Raw genomic sequence first — 23,065 nt, 5'->3', positions numbered from 1 at the left:
ATCAACTTTCTTTCGATCAAGATTTATACCTTTTGTAGTATTTAAGAACAAATTATTATATGTTTTTAATTAATACATTCTATTCGTCCCTCAAAATGCTTCGCTTTAAAACGAAAAAAAAAAATAAAAAAAATAAAATCAAATTGTCACTTACCAAAGCCAAATACATGCAGGTCCAGCAGCACCTGTTTCTCAGTCAGCTTCGACTATTCTGCTGCATACAACTTCCGCCATTGCACCTGCACCTGTCTCAATTTTTTCACTACGAATAAATTTTCAATGCTCCTGATTCAGCGTAGGGAGATTGTATAGAAGATTCTGATTGTGGATTCAGGAGATTCTAGGAAGCGTATTCTGCTGTAACAAGGAAATGATACATGTGAAAAAGGATGCCAAGGAGTCAAACTAATTACTATGAAGGGTATGAAAAGGTGTTTGTTTGGTGTGGGTGAGACAGAGACAAGGCATTATTATATCGAAAACTGAACTTCGATTTTCCTTCTACCATTACGTGTAAGACAGAGTCAGATAAAATACAATTTAACCCAACAATTTACAAATGACATACATGTAACACAGGTTTGGATGCCAGGCGTGTAAAGAAAAGATACCAAGCATTTTTAGATAAATCTTTTTTTAATAAACATAGGCATTCACTTATGAAGGTTAGTTTTTTAGACTCTCTTACGATTATGGTTTATATAATATGTTGTCGTTACAGATAGAATTCTTACGCGAATACCAACTGGATATGAGGCACTGGGTATTTCTGCTCACCCTTTTTATTTTGACATTCACCCACACAAACAAACATCGTGCACACGTGCTCAAGCATATGCAACCTTTCATACTCTTTCTATTGGGATTTTTACGTCACGTTTGAAACGCACATATACATCTATGCTTATTACAAATAAGAAGTACACGCTAAGTTATGTTTACTGAGATCATACTAATACATCACAGGGTTACATAGGCATAAGATTATTCTCTTTTACTATTTTTTTTCGTTTCTTTCCCGACGGCAGACTACCTTCTTCCTTATGTCGAGGTCCTTTTAGATCTAACGAGATTCTATAGTCGTTCGACGCGTCTTTTTCACGCTAGGTAGGAAAAAAAAAAAGAAAAGAAAAGCTAAGATCAAATTTGTCCATTATGCACAGTCTGCCGTCGAACATCGTTTTGTTTCGATAATTCGTCATAATTTCACCTGCTTATCCGTATGAGTAGTCAACGAATTGGAAGTTTTGTCGAGGAGGAATAAAATTTAAACGTGCTCCGTACAAAACTGTTACTTCAATTTGATTTCTTATCGCGATGCTCTCATAGTACGAGTATCGTAGCCATGAAAGCGCTATTGAAACATCGAATACACAGTAACCGGTATGAAAAACGACCATTAGAATTCCACAACGAATCAGTTCTACCACTCATAGCGCACTTCGCGAGTGAACTACGAAAAAAATAGCTTGTAACCACCAGTCGTATTTTTGAATTATAATCTCAAAGTGGGAAAAGAGTGAACGGAAAAAGTGTGCACCGGGAATAGGAGGATACGATTCAAGGGGCATACTTCACAGGATGGCGTTAACAAAATTATCATAAACAAAAAGAAAAAAAAAAGAACTTGTAATAAACAGCTACCATTATAAAATCAATGTACCATTTAAGATATACAATTACATTTACATTAATATTATGTTTTGTGTAAATTCATCCACGATGAAGAAAGTAACGAAGGAAAGTTTTGGTTTGTTCCAAAATCTGTAAACAGTATGTACGTCAAACACCTCGTACTTTCGTTAACACGGTAAAAAAACGATTCGAATACAAGTTACATCCTTGCATAATTTCAAGAACCGTTTAAAGACCTCCAGAAGCTACGATTTATATTTGTACTCGTGAAATATTTCCAAATAAACCTACGCATTCTCTTAGGTGTAAGCTGCGCAAAATTTCAGACTACTACTACCACTTCGAAGAAACAAAAAATGCTGTACGATTTCTATATAGGCTACGGAGAGCTTTCAACGGCTTTGATCACGCTACACCACCAATACCTAAAGTCTGATCGTAAAACATTAAAAATGCGAGTAAATTCTTCGTGATGATTTGTACAAAAAGATGAACAAAGATAGTAAAGTAAAGAATTCATTTAAAAAGCCAAACGAAGATTGCGGTCTTATATTTATGGAACAGCTATAAATTTGATTGTTATTGTCCATGAAATACGTAAGTAACACAATTTGATCAATGGTTTCTTTCTCATTTATAGAAAATATATTTAAAAAGATTACAATCTTCACGAAGCTTTAGATTTTTAAATATACTCTAACACTTAACGGGATTCATGGTGATGAAGTGAATAGGAAAAATGAGAATGGGGAAGCCAAATGTGATAAGGATTCCTTCTTCGAAGGTATAAGGTAAGAAAAAAGTCGCGGGGGTGATTTGGCATCGGCTGTACTTTCTTAAAATTGTACAGGAGATCAATGCTTAAACATGGGTAACCAACTACAATCTAAATCATATCTTTCTCCCCGTTAATTGTCCTCGAGATTGGTCTCTTTTCGGCTACAAAAATATGATTGCGTTCCTTTTGTATTCTCAAATGTGTAAAAATCATGATCGAAATTTTGTCTCTTATATTTTTGTACGTTATACGTAAAAAAAAATCTAATGTCGTATGATTTCGCGACCGTTTCAAGGACACAGTCAAAACTGTCGCGAAATTCGTCCGATAGATTCAGCTTCGTTATTATTTATACGTAGATATGTATGTTCAAACATCTGTGGGTCCTCATTGAGTGAAACAGTCGATGAAAACTCACAGAATGTAGATCGAAACAGTCTCCGATTTCCAAAAATTCGTAGATCAGGCTCAAGTAGTCTTTCTTGCGTGAATTTTAATAGAAACGCAATTCACTTTTACTTAATACCTATTTTTAACATGTACATATATCAAGGTATTTATATATTTTTTGTCTGCTTACACTTACATCAAAATGTACCTATGTATGCGACGACCTCGTCACTAACTTACTCTCGCTTCATATCAGAATCAAACGGACAATATATTACATTAATTAATTTCATGAAAAATTAACGTACTCACACACACTTTTTCTCTCTTTCTCTCTCTCTCTCTCTCTCTCTCTCTATCTTTCTTTCTTTCTATCGTTGTATATATTCTAATCTGTGTAGCCTAATGCAAAAGAACAAAACGACACGAATGAGATATAAAAAAAGAAGAAAAAAGGAAAAAAAAGGAGATAGCAACAACCATGGAATATTGTCCTTCTTGTATTCGTACTTCTAATTAATGTCGTTGTTGCTACTATTTTGTAAATTTCCGTGGCATGTCTACGAAAGTATACGCAATGAAACAAACGGCACTACTCCATTTCTTTTTCTCCCACCGTTTTCGCCTATATTCATGGCGGATAAATCTACGTGAATGGCACAGCCAACGGACCTCGCGCCTCCTGCCAGAGCTTCTGCCTTTCTCGTTCCTCCTGGCAGTGATGCTTCGTGTTTCCGGTCCCACTCGCGCTCCAAGGAGATGGAAGAAGACAGCGAGGCTGAAGGAGGAAGCTGGAAGGCTTTTAGCTGCGTATCTGACCCGCGTTGCGAGCGATCTTCTCCGGCGGCTCTATCATGCTCTTCGCGCTACCGTTTAGGCTACGTTTACGACTCTTCATGAAGTCTGGAAACACACAACAAACCAAACATGTATACATACGTACACCACATGTATTAAACGATTTATTTTCAGTTCCATTAATATTGTACATCAACGATACCGATAACAGGTGTTCCTGATATGTGATCAATGATGAAAACAATAACAAGTGTACACACAAACACATACACACACGCGTACTTCTGAATCGATGTGTACAGCAGAGAAAGAAAGGAATTAACCAAAAAGCATTTAAATCGGAATGCTTATAATCGCATGCAATATAAAATTTGATCTCGTGCGCGATCTAGCTAGACCAATGCACGTACGTCAAATCGCATTCCCGATAACCTTACGAATACAGTACCGGCTCACATGCTTATTAATTATATCGGCGACTGATAAGATACGAACAAATCTTCGTAATATTCGTTAAAGCGTTAAACATATCGATACGGCTCAACACAGCGAGACAAAGAGAGATAAAAGCGAGCAAAGAATTTCGAATAAGATACATGCAATTTCATTTCTTTCATATACGCTTTGTTTGCGAACTTCTCGTGAGTCATGATATAGGAAGCTTGCAGAAAAACACAGTCTGCGCTAGGTTGATACTCGTAATCGTGAGTCATATCACATTGCTTTCAGCACGTACCAAACACAAAACCTCTGCCTGCCCTTTCTCCAACCAACATTTGGCGAATTTCCACGGGAAAATTTGATACATCTGTTCGATTTCCCTGACTAACCCTCTGCATCTAAATCCAAACACATTGCCACGCGACACAAATTAACGACATTTCAGGGACATCTGTGATGCAGTCTACCTACCCCCCTTCCAAACGTTACGTTATGAATCGAGCACATAAAAATTAATAACTTCGAATGTGACACGTTACACGTTATTATCACGAAACATTCTTATGCCTTAAATATTCCTGGAACTTCGATATTTTCTTATTCAAGATTCCTCTCTCCTTTTTTCTACATACATCTAAAAATCTCAAATTTATTTTACGTACGTTATACGTGTTATTAAACGTTGCGAAAGTAGCTTCGTTCGATATCTACGAACAAAATCGTTGCGTGCAATTTAAATAGCTCGAACTGCACTCCGCACATGCGGGTTGCAATCGTTGTGCCGGCTAATCCTGATTTTAAATACCGTTCGACCCTCGTAGTGTAGTACCATCCAGAGGGTTGTTTGTCAGAGATGCACGATTGTGAGCACAGCTGATACCCCCATGCGCGTAACACGCAGGAGGTATCGCTCGCAGAACGGAACGCGCGTGCGAACAAAAGCTGATGACGGAGGGGTGTGCGGAAGAGAATGGAACGGGGGTGCGCGTTTCTATCAACCCCATATGGACTGCACAGCTGACCGCGTGCGGCTCATTAATAATGTACGTTAGGAAAATCATTTTTGCGCCCCCATCGTACTCACGATCCCAGAACGAACTCGCGTACGTTACGAAAACACACGCTCCGTCTCTCTCGTATATTTGAAAAACAGACAGGGAGTTCGCTCATCGCAGAAAGGATCCTATCGAGAGATCAAAACGCGTCCGGTGTATCGATCCGGTTAATCGAATGGCGAGCGTATCGTACGATATTATCGTCAACTAATAACGGTCACGCGCAGCACGCGACCATATTCAGTCTAGTCTTCGAATCAACGCGATACAGGTAAATCCAATTACACGCAACTCGGTGCTGCAATTACTATTTGTCTGTCTCGAGTACATGAGATTATACTTTGGACTTTGAAAAAAAAAGAAAGAAAAAAGAAAAGAAAAATAAGAGGAAAAAAGAAGAATCGTCACAAACAAAATATGGAAACAATTTCACGAAGATTCCATCGATTTCACTATGTCTCGAGATAATGATTTTTGGGATAATACTATGAGATGGGCAATTCCAAGATTCGCGAAAGGAACTCTTGGGGTATAAACAAAAGTGCGTGCGATGCTGCGGCGCAAAATGTGTTTACACGCGTGTAGATGCATGCGTGCGGGACATATGACGAGTCACGTCCAGAAATAGTCGCGTCGCGTGGGTGGTGTGCACGCCTGAATAATAAATAGGCGAAAAAAGGGGAACTAGACCGTGAGGTACGGGTCCAAACAAGATGGCCGTATGCAACATACAAACGCAACGCGGAAAATCATGTGCGACGGGAGATGTCGAACCAGACGGCGCAGCGTCCATTTAATTTTTTTTTCTCAATGAAGAAAACAGACGATGTCCCCAGTAACCAGATGGCATCACTTGTGTCTCGTTGTCTAGACGATCGGTGGAGAAATTACGAATAATATTTATCGTTATGTCATCCTTGTTTACGTGCGCGTACGACGAATTATCAAGCGATAACTATCCGGGAGAAAAAAATGTGAATTTTATTCCGTCGATCTTATCAATAACTATGAAAGTCCAATTCTTTTATCTATCTTTCAATCCGTAGGTATAATTTCACTGTTCACTAGTTAAATAAGCAATCACGTTGAACTTCATCATCGATTGACCATAAACTGACACGATGCAGTATCTTTTGCAACGATCGGAGAGAATCATTAGGAACAATTACTTTGAAAGAAAAAAACGCGTACTCGTTCGATCAGTGACTGGATACAATTCATTTCCTAGATCAAGTGTTTTCGTAATTACGTAAATTACGATGACCTTTCGGCCGACGAATTAGATTGACCTAGGATAAACTACTTCCCGCATAAATAATGCCAGCAAATTAACTTCGATAACATGCGTCGATTAAACAGAATAATTCAGGAAACCTCGTGTCCCCGAGTATGTAATTACGTAACTTCTCGCGAACAGATTGGCGCGTGGTAAAACGGTGCGGAGAACACTGTTTTTTAACGAGTGCAACGATAATCTTAAAAGTATTTCACTTCTTGTTCGCTCGTGTTGAGTATGTAATTTATGACATAAAAATTTAAAGAAGCAAAAAGAACAAAAAAGAATGAAGTAAAAAGTGAAAAATTAGTATTTTGCACGACAATGCAACGTTTAATTTATCTTAGACTTCTAGCCTATGTATGCAAATAATTAAGAGTTATCGATATCATTGCAAGTAACTATTCAACTCCAAAACATGCTATTCATTCACGAAAGAAAGAGTTAATCTTCCCCAATAGGGTTGCATTAAAAAATAAGCGAAAGAGTTCTTATAATACAGAACATAGTAACCGGCATGACGCTCTATCTCTAATGGTATCGTAAGAGTGGTAAGCGCACAGCGCACGTGCTTCTGCACGTTGCCATCCTACTCCACATCGTACACAATACAAGTGATGAGATTAAAAAAATGTATGTTATCACTTACCGGTTATGGAGGATTGTTTTCTCGTTGTGGAGGTTGATAAAACAGGGGTAGTGGGTTCAGCGATGTATATTTTCTTGTCCGAATCGAAGTCGAACAAATCGTTGGTGGTGATTTCGCCGATCTGTGGTACCCTTGGCTCCTGTGGTGGCGTTCTCTCCGATTTCGATAAAATTGGAGTTACCGGAGACGAAGAATCTTTACGGAGGAATCTTGTGGTGGGCGAGGAATCTCGTAGTTTCCGAGGCGTACTAGGTGCGTGTTTCCTTAAGTAGGGCATACCTCGTAGGGCATAGGGTTCAGGCACCACATCCTGTGGTGTAACTAGCTCCCACTCGTACCTCGAATTAGCTTTTGGTATCTCCAAGTGAAAGTCAAAGCCCCATCTTTCGGCATCGAGTATGGATTGAGCGCGAAGCTCCCTTTCCGCTAATGCACGAGCTGCGGCATGATCCACGGGTCCGAATAAATCCCTTCGAACACGGGCAAGGGCTGCTCTGTTCGGCACCGTTCGTCCTCCACCCAAATTCCTGCTCATTTCCGTCATCATCACCGGATTCAACACTCGAGCGCTCATATTTCGTTAGTCTTTCACGCCGGCAACGTTGCCGTTCTCCCTCGGAGTTACCAATAACCAAGCGTTTTCACGAATAAACAGCTTCCGTTTCTCTTCACGCAGTCACTACTTTTCTCACTCCCTGTCTCCTTCCGTCCTTCTCTCTTTCAGCGTCACTGTTTTCGATTCGCGATTCGCCACTACTGAATCTACACAACACGATCGATTTCAATAGACGCGCGGCGCTGTTTTAGAAGTCGACCTTTTTTGCATTGATTTTTACACGTTACATACATACGTCCCATTTACGGAGATGATTCTTCTTCCAGGAATTGTTCACAGTACGTTGAAATACTCGCGGCTCACGAAGATGTGGCAACGTTGTCGTGGCGCGACACACCGAATTTCGAATAATGGCCGTGCTCAGCGTCGCCTCGCGACTACGCTGATCGTTGAGTGATTCGTGGGTGCACCCAACACTTTCTGACGTTGATTTTTTCACGGGGCACATCCGCGAATTCGAAGTTAGATTTAAAAACTGAGTGTATCATCGACAAGGCGAAGGATGTACGACGAAACTAGAAAGTTTGGCAACACGGTAAACACAGTATTGCGTATCACGATAAAAGAGCGAGAGACAAGACAGGAAAACAGTAACAACTATCTCATATTTCATCAGAGATGGGTATACAACTCCACAGTCGAAACAAACGAAATAGATGTCAGCAATCGAACACGTTTCCAAGTTTTTTTCTTCTCTTCTCACAGATCTGTCGCTATAGCCCGCGGGAAGAACAAACCGGCAACGTTGCTCGCACTTGCGCGTGAGCATCCAAGAGACGGCGAACGTGTTTCGACGTATTCCCGCGAAGGTTATTACCACGTTACTGTTGAAATTAAAAACTGATCGTGCATCGGCCGTCTGAGTTCACAATTATCACGTCTGTATAATGTGAAGCACATAAATATATTACACAATATTTCTCGCTCGGCAAAAGAATATTTAGCGTAAAACGTTATTGCACACGGCCCGAAAGCACCAATATGCTGTTCGCTGACACGGTGGGGAGCCACTGAATCGACTCTGATACTGCATAAACTCTAAATGAAAACAGTACCGCGCTTCCCGCCAAATACACGACTGTCAAGGCACGCGCGTGGTTCCAAGTTCGGCGGAAGGTCGTATACGATTGCGCAGTTATGTTGACGCTGGTGAGGTACGTGCGTGTTCTGTAATGCACGGAGTTACGCGAAGACACGTTCCACACGTGTAAAGCGCTCTCTAGCGACTGAAGCATGCGCCTCTCAATGCAAGTAACCAAGCCTCTAAATACATCGGCTGTTTTCGGCTACCTTCGGTTCATTCGGTGTCACCCCTTTTTCCTCCCCGCGCGTCAGGGAGAAACGAAATAACCGCCATTTGCAGAATATAGTTCCTTCAACCTGAGCGCACAATTTCAAGCCTTTGAAAATACGTACGAGAAGGCTGTACAGTTATCGGCCCCTTCCACGGCAACATAAACGAGTAGAATGCTGATTGTAACCATCGGATGCGTCCCAGTATGCCAACCTCCATGGTAAATACCACCCAACTTTACTTTTCTGCATTCAGGGGGACTGTACTACCGAGAAGGTTGGGATAAGTAATAGGTCACTGTTGTCTCCTTTACCACTCCCATTTTCACCACGCGCGACTGCGTTCAATGCACGATCGAATCTGTGTTTGATTCAAAGTAAAATACGATAACTTAAAAATTTGGAATTATAAAAAGCAATCTTTGAATTTCGGGTATAATGATTTCTTGCAAAGAATAGTTGCCGTGTTTAATCAACTTCAAGATAAAGTTTTTCGATATATGTTTGATAAATTTATGATATACGTGCGTATGAGAAATGTACAAGTGATTGGAAGAAAAAATGAAGCGCATTGTATGTTGACAAAGAAACGAAAAATAAACAAGTCCAGCTTTCAAAACAACGGCTGTAATCTTATCACGGACACTCGTGCGTACGTTTATTCGGCGGATTTCCATGTTTGCATGGCAGTACGTTACACACGGTGAATTTATTTGCATACTCTTCAGATTATCATCGTCATTTTATTTCAACTGATATAAGGCTACTGTCTCTAGGCACTATGGTGAGAACCAGAATATGTTTTACAAGATGTAAAAATAAAATCTCGTCCGGTATTAATGTTCTCGACAAAGCAAAGATGAGTTTGGTAAGCGGTATTCGTATCTACTAATTGTAAGTCTGACTTCTTACATATTTGAATTTATTGATTCAGCGAATTGTTTGCATTTAAATAACAACTATGCTTTTAAATATTTCAATGATCGATGTAAATATTTATATCTTTATACAGGAATGAACATAAGTATTGATTCATTAACATTATGTAAATGTAAAAAGTGAATTCGTATTTACTCGTTAAGCTTTATATATGTGACAGTTGATGATTCTTAAGCAACAGATGTTTATTGCGGCGCTACTAAGAGAAGATACGAAATAAACGAGGTGAATCGACACTTTTCAATGATAATTGTCAATTTACCTCGTTGTTGTTCTCGTGGCCTGAATCGTGTCTCGTATGGAAGGCAATGGGGAAATAGTTTTCTGTCGCGTACTAAGCAACTCGCGTTGAACGAACCGTACATAGACGATCGCCGCAACCAATCAGGGAACCCGTGTACCAAGTAACGTTGACTAGTGTTAGTGTATATCCGTCTGGTAGAATATGGCTGACCAACTGGCGCTACTGTACATTCGCGGGAAGTTTTAAATGTTCGAACCTAATAAAATTCAAAGAATAACTTCGTACATATTATCTTTATGTTATATCTATCACGTCCTCTTTATAAACGTTTAAAGGGACTCAAAGAAAAATATCTCTTTCCTCATTTTAAGAATATTTTTTCACATCTTGAATACCTGTAACAGATATCTGTAATATCTTATCGTTACTATCCAATTATTTTTTTGTCCTTAAGATATATTCTTTATATTGTATATTACGGATAACTACTTTATCGAAAATGAACAAAGATGAAAAACATAAAAAAGTATGAGAGATGTATTCGGAGCGAAGCAGATTCTCATGAGAGGACTGCAAAGCTTGTTGTTGAAAATGAAAATCCCACGCAACATCCAGGAAGTGGTGAGGGTGGCACCGGATGCATCTCAATGAGGGGAGAACGAGCGAATGAGTCGCGTAAAACAATCCTTTTTGCGTTTCGCAAAGACTACCGTCTCTCTTTCATCTGCGGTTAGGTGGGGTACCCGTTTAGCAAGGTATTCCGTTGCACAGGTGTTTTCTCATGGTTTGTCGTAAACGAAGGATGGAAAATAAATATGTACCGTTTCCTCTTATAACGTCTTCTACGTTCATCTTTCCAACGATGAGCTTAGATCTATTCTAGATTACTTCTCAAGGAAGCTTTGTGTTATACATCCTGAATAGACGACCGGAAGACGCGTGGCTGCGTCTGTATCACTGTGTTTACTACTAAAAGAGTCACCTGTTCCATCAGTAAAAGTATTTCGCTATCAAATCCAAGTTTATCGTTGGTATATGTATGTTATCTCGTCGCGTGCACGCCGCCATAGAGTGAAAATGTAGCCGTGATAAATCATCTGATTCGAGATCAAGGTGGTGGATTGAAACTGAGGATGTGGACGAGAGTAAACGAAATTTTTTTTTTAATAGGATGACTGTTCATTTTGTCCAATAGAAAGTTCTTTGTAAGGATCGCTCATTGATACTTCATTAGCGATAGCCGTTAGTATATACACATATAGTTGTTCAACATAGAAGTATTGAATGGTTGAGGGGGCGAACAATGAAGATGGTGCACGTTATACGCAAATATCTTTTGTCGTACTCGCGATTGTACCCACTTCCGTGGGAATTCGCGGAACGGAAGTGCAATTTCTGGCAATGGGTACACCGCCATCATCGTGGCCAGCTTCCATAGCGCGAGTAGAGTGAAAAAAAAAGAACGATTCTTAAGAAACGATGCCAGGTGCACACGCTGCCTTCTCACGAGAACTTGAGATTAAGTTTAAGGAATCGTGATACTCGTGGAATCAAGTGTAACTAGCGCCGGCATTAATAATCGTTACACTTTAACGACGTCATTCTATAGCAGAGGGATACTTCATTCGCCGGTATCATTTCTTCGGTAGATACATACAGCAGATGTGTCATCTTATTCTCGTGCCTAAGATTCAGGTCACACATAAGTCATACACCATGTGCTTCCAACCATCCGTCTGTATGAATCTCGTGTCGCAGTTGCTTTGTTTTATTAAAACGTAGGAGAAATGAAAAGCATTTGGAAATCACACACAGGATTATAAAGTTATAGATAAATATAATATATTATTTCATCTACCTATAAAAAGTACAAGGTCATCTGTATAATTTATTCACATTATAATATCATTCGTTTACTAATCACATATATAACAATATTAAATAATCACGTAAAATGGAATAAAATCAAGATAAATAATACAATAACAAATATCACGACAAATGATCTCGAACATTCGGTTGTCGAATTATCATTACGAGTGAGAATTTTTAATAATTTAAATAAAAAGATTAACTTTGGTTTACTAGCTCCTCAGACACTAAAGCGTGTCTATTCTGACTAGAAGTCGAATCAGTGTTTTTTGCGATCAATAACTTCGCAATTTCTGTCCGAACTTTACTTATTCCAATTTAGTCAACTTCATAGTACAAAACTTGTTTTCTGGTTCCCTTGACAAAAAGGAACTTTTTGCATCAGCAAAAAAGTCAACATGAGCAAAGTATTTTGTAATTACGTACGTTCACGTACTATCAGTCAATTTTTCGTCATCTTTGCCTTCCACGTGGTCCTGCATCGTAATGTCATCGTCTTGCACGTCTTCTTCTTGCATCGTTTGTAAATTTTCTATTCGATTTTTTGTCTCCGACGGATTACAGATTTCATTTCCGTGCTGGTCAAGTTTTACCCATACATAACGACCAGGTAGAGGTTCTTCTTTCTCGAAGTCGAAATTCCATCTTTCCTTAGCCTGTTTTCAAAAAGAAAATACAATCCAAAGAAAATTCAATCAACGAATCACTCCCGATCAAGATGAATTATGTCTGATTTATTACGCACGTTTTCTCGATTTTTTCGTGTCTCTTCAAAAAAACAGTTGTCCTCGACACCAGAATTTCGTACCGATTCCGTTTCGTTATCATCGTCTTCGTCTTGAAAAAGTCTTCTTCGCACGCTACGGAGTCTTCTTCCCTCTTGTATATCGATGTTTGGATATTGCATCATGAGTCGAGCCCTTCACACATTCAGATTAAGTTTACGTTAAAAAGAAAGAATCGGAGAAAGAGAAACGATTCGTTCGAGTCAAGCTACTTGTAATAAATTAAAGAAAGCTATGACAAATATATGATAGAAGACTAAAATGTTATGCAGAGAAACGAAAGTGACATGCTATGCATAAACAGGGATAAGGGAATTCTCAAGAGTATATGACAACTTTAGTTACTAATGCTACGCACGATTTAGCATAGATAATAGTTCTTTGTAGTGTGTAAACAATGTGATTGTATCGTGACTTGCCGCGTTGCAGAGTATGCAAGCCTGCGCACGTGTGTTGGCAAACGAGAAAGAAAGAACAGAAGAGAAATCTATAGCACTCTCGGTCAATGTGCCGTTGAACGGATGTATTGGAATGCATATCACTTCCTGTACGAACGTAAGATTGCATACGGGATAATAGACGTTATTCAACTTATAAACGAGATAAATTTTTACGTATAACATCAAATCTTTGATGAATTACAGTTTCTCAGGCGAACATTGCTAATGTGACTTCTTTTCTAAAAACGACTGTTTCTTCGAGTCTTCTCTACAAAAACCGTACGAATAGTTGTTATCAACGTTAATCCTCTACATTGCTATCGCGTGAAACCAGGCATTACTATCTTAACGTTTTGTTTCTATGCTCGATCATAAACTGGTTTTATATCGGAACTTTCGCTAATATCTAATGAACCTCTTGCTTCCAAATCAACTTGAAATACTTACGAGACAGACAACCACTAATGTTAGACATCTAGTTGAATTTGGTATCCCAGAATGAAAGTTGAATACGAGCAATGGATGCAACATTGTATCAAGGCAATTGGTTTTTTTTTTTTTTGTAAAATTATACACACAAAAAGAGAAACAAACGCGTGTAACAAATTACAGTCAATTCAATTTGACTTTACTGCGTTAGTTATTTCTTTTAAGATTAATTGTTCGTATACGTCGTTAATCACAAACTGCAAAAGTTGTCGAGCTACAAAGAAACATTCATTTTATTCCTATTCATTATCGGATTGGCCATTGCAAATAATGAATACTTGCAAGTTTAATGCATGCAAATCAATATTTTTTCACGATTGTTCAACGTTAATCAATAACGCGCAAAACTTACTATGAAATAAATCTAAGAATAAACATGTAGCATAAATCATGCAATGGGTGACGCAACGAAAACACCCTCGGTAAATCAGAGAATCCGTGCCGACAAGCATGCACCTGTTCGACCTTTAAATTTGTTGCTTTTGGTAATGATATTTTATATTACAAATCAATTTATTCGTAACGAGGATCTCTATAAATAAATGTCGCTAATTATATCACTTGCATTGTTAAAATTTTATCAATAAAAATTGATGTCGTGCATGATCTGTTCACCGGCTGTAAAACCAGCTGATAAGGAAAAGGTTAAAGTTCACATTGAAAATATCAATTCATGCAGAATGTTTCCAAGGTCTTGTGCACTAATCAAAGTATTAGTATTCATTCTTGCCGTGATTTTCATTTACTCACTGTCCGTGAAAGAAAATTGTCGTAGATTTAACGCGCGAATTTCTTTTATCACAGATCACAAATCACAGGTCACAGACACGTTAACACGTAATACAGTTCAGTCTGGTCTCATCCTGTAATCGAAACGACGCGTGTTTTCCTTCCTCGAAAATCCGTCTCTACGGTGAACTGTCAGCTAGCGAAAAGTTCTTAGGTTGAATAGCAACGCGATCGATAATTCCATCGTTTTCGTCGGGGGTGTGGACTGGTACTAAAGTACGAGGGGGTATTTTAGTGCGCGCGCACATTGCAACGAGAAATACTGTCAGTGCGCATTCGCACGGATATCGATATGTGACACTCAATATACATACATCTATGTGCAATAATATCTCTCTATCGTTGTACTGGATCGCTGAATGGTAACCGTTCGATTGTTATATATGTATATCGATCTTCTTTTCTCTTCCTTTCATTGAAAATACGTTTACATATGATTGCACATATGGTCGAGTTAGAATATGCGATTTTTACTGATATTAGCAAATAACGGGATTATTTTATACGACCTTGAAAACTAACCTGGATCGTTCGCTCGTTGCTTCTCGATTTCCGGAGATATTCTGGTTTGTATCCAAATTCGAATCCGTATTGCATTTTGACTTCATATCCATCGACTTTGAGGAACACTACTGACATTAAACTGACTACGCCGAGAGCTCGATAAGTGCACAAAGAGGAGCGATTAGAATTGCACGCGAGGAACAGAGACGATGCAGCTGGTGCAAAGCTTAAACTGCGACTGACGGAAAGTCGGAATAGTTACTTGTATCCCAGGTGCAGCTGAGTAGCCTAGATTCTTCTTGCAGACTATTACTTATGTAGTGCAACAGACGCCTGCGCTAATACCCATTAACTGAATGATTGTCCGCATGGTGCGCAATAATACTAAATGGTGCAATTGATGAAAAAGATGGTACATAATAATCTATAATATACGAAGTGACTCACGCAACTACGGACTAAACCATAGTCCTGGAACTTTTTCTAAAACAAAATTTCGAATGATGCATGGTCTGATGAAGATTTTCTTTTCGCGATTTGAAGGTCGCCATTATCTTTGTAAGTGGAACTTTCAACTTTTTTTGATACGTTAATCGATGTATCTTTTTATGCTCTATAAAAAGGTATTATGGCGCTCAGGCCGAGAAATGGTTACTTTGAAAGGTATTTTAATTTTAATTTTATACGACTTATCGTACGAAAGACAAGGAAAACATAAACGCAAGAGTACAATGCGTTACGTTTTTCTTTTCTATCTTCTATTTCAGAGCTACAGTTTGTTTAGTTATACAAAATATTCTGCACATAAAAATGTAATATATATACACAAAAGCAATACGAAATAACCCGCGGATAATAATTAACCCGCGGATAATAATAAATAATTCGCGGATCGATGTCATCCATTAGAAAGAAACTCTAGCACCTTTCTGATGACGAAAATTATCGATTTTCCAACGAATAATATCTATCTTCGAGGAATCGATGAACATGACAACGTAAAAGGTGGTGATCGTTCGACGAATAGTTTTTCTCGATGGATCGTATGCCTGATCGGAAGTTATATCGATGTCACCGGGATAGAGTATCGAATTGTTATTCTCAAGCGGTAAACTGATCGTTCGAAAGCAATCGATCAATATTTGCGAGCTGGAATAAAATCGAACGAACCACGAGGGCGAGTTGTTTGGAGCAAGGAAAGAGGTTTGCTGTTCGCGTTGCCAAGGAGAAAAACTGAAACGTTTCCGTGAGAGTATAGTTGGTAGAATGGCGGGAAGTAGAACGGTAGGAAATTCTCACATATAGATACTCGTATTCTCCGAAGAATTCTTCGAAGGTTGTAAAAAAGCGGCAGCTGAGAGAGCAACCTCCTAGCAGCTCGATCGTCGAACATCTTCTTTTCTCGTTTTCCTTTGCCTTTTACACTTCCTTCGGTGATTCGACCTCTCTTAACGGCTCCAGAGCAACCGTCGCTTACCATACCGTTCCGGGCCGGTGTTCCGCGTCGTAACTTCCGAGGAAATTGCTGCAACTAGATCGCGCATAATTTTGCCTCCTGCCTTTTTTCTGTTCTTTCTCGTGACTCTGTAGCAACCAGCTAGATACGTGAAAAGAAAAACATTTGAATACGCTTCGTCAAAATCTTCGCGAAGCGCGATATATCAACTTTTTCCACCGTTCTGGTATATAGAATCGATCTTATAAATATCTCCCACGTATCTTGAGAAGACTGACTTACGAGACCTTACAGGTGATCAGTTCCTATAAAGAGTATTTAGTAAAAAGACTTTTCACCTATCACTTGTATCTATATCACGTATCATGATTCTCGTTTAAACCGTGTTCTCGCGGTTTGTCGACTCGTTTCTTCCCTAGCAACCCACGCAGCTGTCGATCATCGGCGACGAGCACGCCTTTCGAAACGCTTCGACCAGCAGGAGCGCCTTTAAACGGTGCCATCAATATTTTGCGTACCCAGCGACAGCTGATATTTCAAATTTTTCGCTCGACCCCACCTCTCGAATTTCAACGAACCCTATCGACGAGAAAAAAAGATGTATCGATGTTAAAAGATAGCCAGATGCAGACTCGTGCTCTTCTTTCATATCGTTCTAATCGTTGTTAGTTTAACTTGTATTTGATACACTTCCGTAACGAGTAATCATAATAAAAATAAAATCATTAATAAGAATAAAATCACCGTTGAATAAGACATAAGATTAATGGCTCGTGTCGCTATAATCGAAAGCTATAAAAGAGAACCATTAAGATAAAAGCAAATGTAACACGTACTTCGCAGAATTCGCTTAATTTCATCTAAACGAATGCGAAATAGCAAAGAACGAATCGAGTGTGTTGCTATCTATGTTTGCTAGCTATGTTGTTAATTATTCCGCTTGAATTATACTAACAAATGATTTCTTACTGGATGGCTCAAAGAAATCTTTCATCGAGGAAACGTTCTGTGGTCGCTCCGATGTTCGATACGGTGCAGTTCATTTGCATTCTTAACGTTTGTGGATCGCATCAGTCGTACAGATAATTATCCAGTCAAGGTGATCGCTAAAGTATAGTTGGTTGGATTAGGAGCAGAAAAATTCTTGATCTAGCGGTACGGGAAATTGATTATTGGAAAGCGTCCAGGTTAAAGTTTGCAGTGTTCACAATCAGTTTGAACGTTTCACGCGTGTGATCAGCATGAACATGTCCAGTTGATGAGCGTGTCTGATTAATATTAACGCTAGAGAAGCGAACCGTTACAGACCAAAAAAGAAGCACAACTGTAAACGCATTTTTTTACGGAACATCCAAACTCCCGTTCGAATTAATTCCAAGTGAATAGTGTATTTTGACGTAAACGATCTCTCACCTCTCGTAATTGGAATTTCGCCAAACAATGGCAAAGTGAAAGTTAACGAACGATATCGAAACAGCTCTTTAAGTTTGATCGTGCCCTTGCCTTGGTTTGTTATCAACATCATGAAAATCGTATAGTTTTTCTTGATACCATTCGCTCGTATCGAACGTTCGATCGTCGAAACGATCGAAAGTTGTCGACATTGAATGGAGAATCGTGTTTTATAGTCGCACAAAGGACTGTCATTGTCATAACGGTGTTGGTCATCGGGCGAGACACGTCGCACTTTCTTTTCCGTTCTTTTCAATCGCACGAAATTGTTGCAGACCTTTTTCATCCTTGAAATCACTTGATCAAACATCGCGCTGGAAGCCGTTCGACTTTAATTCCCTTATCGATAATTGTACGAGCACGGTAAATTTGTTTTACATAATTCGCGAACACGAGATAGGTTCGACGATAAAAAAGAGTTTAACATCGGTAACCTGTAATTTCTCCGCAAACACGCGCGAGTCTCGTTCTGGCTAAAATATCACTTGTTTCTCGTTTGCTCACGAATCACGCAGTTTTTACAGTCTTCCGGCAACGCGGCATTTTAATCGAAACGATCGTTGAGATCGCATACGGTTCACGGTAAATCGCGTCCTCCTCAAACGGTCGCATACAACAAATACCAAGCCGTTCTTATGAATGGAATGCATATTCATTCATTCCTTCGCAATATCGATGCACGTGTTGTTTGCCACGGATTTCAACATATGCTAAAATCTTTTTCGCCAACTGTCGCTTCCTGCATGTATCCACGGACCTTGAAATATATTCCCGCCAAAAGGAATCACCTCGGTCACGCTCCGTTCGACGATGAAACGTGCAAAAAGAAAGCGGTGCTGCTATATAGAAAGGAAGCCGGACCTGTCTTTCCGATTCCGTCCCATTTCGACTACGGACGGTTCAGATCCCGAACTTCCTGCGAATAATACCCTAACCTTCTCGCTCGACAACCTTACGATCGATCAAAACACGTTTGCTCATTTTCTTGTCCTTTGTACGCGTTCGAGAATCGCGTTAAATGACTCTGATGCCGAAAGTGCTTCGATATCTCGAGACCTTTATGAAAAGAAGCAAAATAAATAGAACGAACCCTACCCATTAGGGACCAGACTGCACGACTTGGCGACACCCTTAAAAATTATTCCGTTCTTCCGACGTATGTGCTTTATCCTTTTTAAACGTCACTTGGATCGTTACGGAGGGTCTCGTACAATTCGGAACGCCCTCGGGAATGTTTCCTGTCGGACGTTTTCATCCAGAGACGGACGTGTTTCCAGGGGCGGAAAGTTACGGTAGGAAAGCGAACAACGACTCACGTGTGACCAATCTGTCTCTGCGTCGCGTCGTCAAGAGACATTTATAGAAACAGGGAGACGGTGATGTCGGACAGCATGAGATACAAGAAACATACGCAAAAAGAGATAAGTCGATGCGATTCAAGCAAATTGAAAATAGTTGAGATTAATTAGAGCGATGAGATTGAGATCACGTATCCTATGCAAAGCGGCTAATCGTGTTCGCTTTTGTTATGTCAGGCGATTCGATAGCTTGAGCGTAATCGCTTTAAAATATGTACCCATTATCAGACCTGCTGATGGAATAACATTAACCACAGCACAATTAACGACTGAGTTATGCTTGTAAATGAACGGCACAAGATTATCAGTTACCTGTAATTCAAGTATACATATAATTACTTATGCTCGTTAGTGGAAGAGTTTTCATAATGGCTTGAAAACGCGCATAGGAAAGTTATACGCAGCGTGTTCCGTAAACAAGAATTATTAAAAGTTCATTAACCGATTATTCCAGGTACGATATAACAACGAAAAATCATTCTACAAATCGTATACGTAAATACCATTCCTGGTAATAACATTCACTCTATCGGTATAACTCTACTGATCTTTATCGACTCGCTATCACCTTGTTAATCGATTCAAAACTCTACTCCAAGAATCGTCTTTCGCGACACGAATTTGCGTCACATCCGTTACAAACATTTAACGATTAACACGGCGATCGATGAATCATTATTCGGAAGTTGACACAGTTTCTCTTCCTCTTTCGATTCCTATTCGACAGGAAGTTTTACAATTGCGATTGTAAATTCAAGACAATGAATGGTTCTAAAAATAGGTTAAACCACCCACTGCTGGTCGCGAATCTAGACGCCTCTTCGGCTTTTCCGTCGATTCTATGGACGAAAATAGATTCACGTAGGTCGCGGACGCAGCTGCGGATTTCTATCTAACATTTATTTCGTGTTCGCGTACCGTTCGCCCATTTGCGGCAGGTCAGTGACGTTACTCAGCCCACGTATCGCCTAACAAATGACACTCTTCCCCGACTTTCCATTGCAGAAATACAAGCATTCGAAAGTGACGCGTCGCGTGGACTCGATGAATTTTACGACCACCCTTTGCCGCGAGACGGCCTCTTACAGCTTTTTACCACTACGCCCACAGATTTCCAAACGTGTGTTTCATTTCATCAATAAATCGAATCAAAACATTCGACTCTATTCTACCTATCCTAGCTGCCCGTACCACTCAACTTGGTATCATCCGTTTGTTTCTCATTGATAGAGTGGAACTTGCGTTTCTCATTCGTCGAATCCAATTTCCTTTTACTTCTTCCGCTAGGGGGTTCATAAATGGGACCGTGGTGCCAAACAAAAGATAAGAAAGTGAAAAGGCCGTGTACATATATTTGCCGTCTCCTGACCTACTAGGCTGCTGAACGACCTTTATGAAATTTTAAATCTTCTATTACTATATTATCGATCGCCTTGGAATTTAACGACGTGACTCATTATCTACGCTGTTCCGTTAAGCAATTCTATACTTCAATGTGTAGATTCTCTTCGTATTATTCTACCGACAATGACACACCCCGGTGGATACTGTTCTCGCCGAGATAGTTAAAGTAAAGAGAAAGGTGTCTCCTGGTTGCTGTGGGTGCATTCAACCTGTTCGGAATTTAAAACCCTCGCACAATAACCTCTCCTTTCGTACGCAGAGAAATCCAAGACTCGTCTTGTGAACTCGAGGAGCACAGGAAAGACCAAACCAACGATGTAACGTTACACTGTTAAATCCCGTATGAAACGTTAGTCACCAGTACTCTCTTCTCGTGAGTTACCGGATGCAGGAACGACCGCAATATGACAGGATCTCTGGTCGCCGGAGGGATGTGTCTTATCGCTAGGAAAAAATCGCTAGGAACGTGAAAACTGGGTACCTATGCGTACCGCGATATTAGATTCAATCGAAACGAGTTCACGTCGATTTATCGTTAAACGTAAAATTCGCAATTTTTCTCCTTTACGCGCGTTTACTCGTGGTTAATAAGGGTAAGATGATAGAATCGAAAGTCAAAGCGAGATAGTCGTCCTAAACACAATCGTGCGCCGTCCCAGTTTTCACTAGGGCACGGGAGTTAGCAAAGCGTTACAAGCATTCGCGATATCGCGTACCGCTATGACCTCACCTGTGTCTCGCAGCCAGCATGTTGACAAAAGATTCGGATCCTGGAGGCGTTTCGCGATAGAACCGTTCTGCGCAACGTTTCACGCAGTAACTGAAGCTTTGGCTCCTTTATGAGGTGCAGAACGCGCTTGCAGCGCTTCCACGTTTTAAAACCCCTCGTGCATCGAACTGCATTCCATACGCTTAATCCATCTACGTATGTCTATTTATAAGTGAAAGAGCGTGTGGCCCTCTGCTCTTCGATACACCACCACCATATGTACACACGGGCTATACGTGACGTATACGCAGAACCTTGTACACGTGCTACGTTGATGCGGTGTATGCGCTTTTAACTCAGAGAAAGGAAGTCTATTTCCGGAAAAAAGGCAGTACCACGAAATGTGAAGAAGCACCCGGTCTGCAGTACCATCGAGGACGAAAAAGTCGTTTGGTTTATGGATTAGACTTCGGTTAAAAATAATTCAGTTGCAGACGCGAGGTAATCGGAAGGGTTCGGTGCTTGGAGGATTATTTTTGGCTTGGTTTCTCTCGATAAAACAGAAAGGCGATCATTTCGTGGCTTTTAATTGAAATTGTCCGTGTACACCGTGATCTCTTTAGCGCGCTGGACATAAAACGTGTATCTCGTGCTAAGAGTTCGCGAGGTACATTAGCGGGGCTGGCGGAAGGACGTCTCGCCGTTTCGCGATAAATTTAAAACGCCTGGATCTCGTAGTCATCACGCCGCGCCGTTCCGCTACCACTTATCTGAGAGTGGATGCACTTTCGAGCGAGCGATCGAAAACTGTCCGAAGCCTGTCTTGCCTTTCGCACGATAATGCGGACCTCACAGTGGTCGAACTGCTGGGACATGGAATTTTAAGTGTAAGTCATTACAATGTATCGTAAGTTCGTTCTGCTCTCGGCTTCCTAGGCATTCGTACCTAATAATGCATCGTCGAATACCATAGTAACAGTACGTATATCCGGTATTCTTAAAATGCGAGAACACTCCGTATGACTTATCGTTAGCGAGATTCCGAGCGCCAAGCAGTGATTACTTGATTTGCTTAAGGAGGAATCACTTTCGTGAGCCTTGAACGATGCGCGATCCGTGGCTTCCGCGCACGAAAGGAAGAAGGCTAGTAGGCGCTTAACGATTTTCAAGGCAGTTCCGAAGGCGGTGGAACGGAACGACCGAAACACAAACGGACACTCGTTTTTTCGCTCTTTATATTCAGACTGGAAGTGATTTCACGCTTCGAAGGACCTCCCTTCGGCCTCCAGACAGGATCTAGGCGAGGCATCCTGCCTCGGAAACCTCACCTCCTAGCAAGGCGTTAACCACAGTGATATCTATTTCTTTTTACTACTCGCCGCATTTTCTTTCCTACCATTTCTTGGAAATGCATTTTGTATTTGTCGTTAAACAGATGGATTCCTTGCTACTAGTAATCGCGAGACTGTAAAGCGGTATGGACGTGCCATGAGAAAACGAGGATTTCGAAGATTCTGTGGTCGCTGCTCTGATCGAATTCGCAACAGCTATTCTCCCAGAAAGACTACCGTGAGAGATAGGACGAAGGACGATGATTCGATCGTTCGTCGGTAGACATAACCTCGCTCGGTTCAATACGGTCGGTCAGTTTTTGCGGTGAGTCTTGGTCCGCCGAACAGAGAACTCGGTACCG

General features: G+C 40.3%; 2 protein-coding genes across 4 annotated transcripts; both read right to left on the bottom strand.

The window, feature by feature from the left end:
- Positions 1-617: 617 nt before the first annotated feature.
- LOC126918552 (cyclin-dependent kinase inhibitor 1) lies at positions 618-8,856 on the bottom strand. Its single transcript, XM_050726591.1, has 2 exons — positions 7,023-8,856; positions 618-3,706 (listed from the first exon to the last, which is right to left on the bottom strand). The coding sequence occupies exons 1-2, from the start codon at positions 7,594-7,596 to the stop codon at positions 3,606-3,608; spliced, it is 675 nt and encodes a 224-aa protein (XP_050582548.1). The 5' UTR covers positions 7,597-8,856; the 3' UTR covers positions 618-3,605.
- Positions 8,857-11,931: 3,075 nt separating this feature from the next.
- LOC126918555 (uncharacterized) lies at positions 11,932-21,533 on the bottom strand. 3 transcript variants are annotated; one of them, XM_050726596.1, is made up of 3 exons: positions 21,394-21,533; positions 12,732-12,906; positions 11,932-12,642 (listed from the first exon to the last, which is right to left on the bottom strand). In XM_050726596.1, the coding sequence occupies exons 1-3, from the start codon at positions 21,411-21,413 to the stop codon at positions 12,415-12,417; spliced, it is 423 nt and encodes a 140-aa protein (XP_050582553.1). In that variant the 5' UTR covers positions 21,414-21,533; the 3' UTR covers positions 11,932-12,414. The 3 variants fall into 3 exon arrangements, 2 of the variants coding, with proteins under 2 accessions (XP_050582553.1, XP_050582552.1); XM_050726595.1 differs by lacking the exon at positions 21,394-21,533 and adding an exon at positions 15,012-15,249; XR_007711358.1 differs by lacking the exons at positions 11,932-12,642; positions 21,394-21,533 and adding an exon at positions 14,451-15,249 and having other exon boundaries at positions 12,733-12,906.
- Positions 21,534-23,065: the final 1,532 nt, after the last annotated feature.

The sequence above is a fragment of the Bombus affinis genome, chromosome 7, assembly GCF_024516045.1.
Source record: "Bombus affinis isolate iyBomAffi1 chromosome 7, iyBomAffi1.2, whole genome shotgun sequence".
NCBI classification, from domain to species: domain Eukaryota; kingdom Metazoa; phylum Arthropoda; class Insecta; order Hymenoptera; family Apidae; genus Bombus; species Bombus affinis.
Note: the sequence above shows the minus strand (reverse complement) of the source record. Positions and strands in the feature narration are given on the sequence as shown.

Excerpts from the sequence above, each read along its gene's own strand:
- LOC126918552 (XM_050726591.1), bottom strand. The coding sequence starts at position 7,596 with ATGAGCGCTCGAGTGTTGAATCCGGTGATGATGACGGAAATGAGCAGG. Across the intron at positions 3,707-7,022 it reads AAAACAATCCTCCATAACCG|ACTTCATGAAGAGTCGTAAA; the intron begins GTAAGTGATAAC and ends GTGTGTTTCCAG.
- LOC126918555 (XM_050726595.1), bottom strand. The coding sequence starts at position 15,103 with ATGGATATGAAGTCAAAATGCAATACGGATTCGAATTTGGATACAAAC. Across the intron at positions 12,907-15,011 it reads GCAACGAGCGAACGATCCAG|GGCTCGACTCATGATGCAAT; the intron begins GTTAGTTTTCAA and ends GAATGTGTGAAG. Across the intron at positions 12,643-12,731 it reads CACGAAAAAATCGAGAAAAC|GCTAAGGAAAGATGGAATTT; the intron begins GTGCGTAATAAA and ends TTTTGAAAACAG.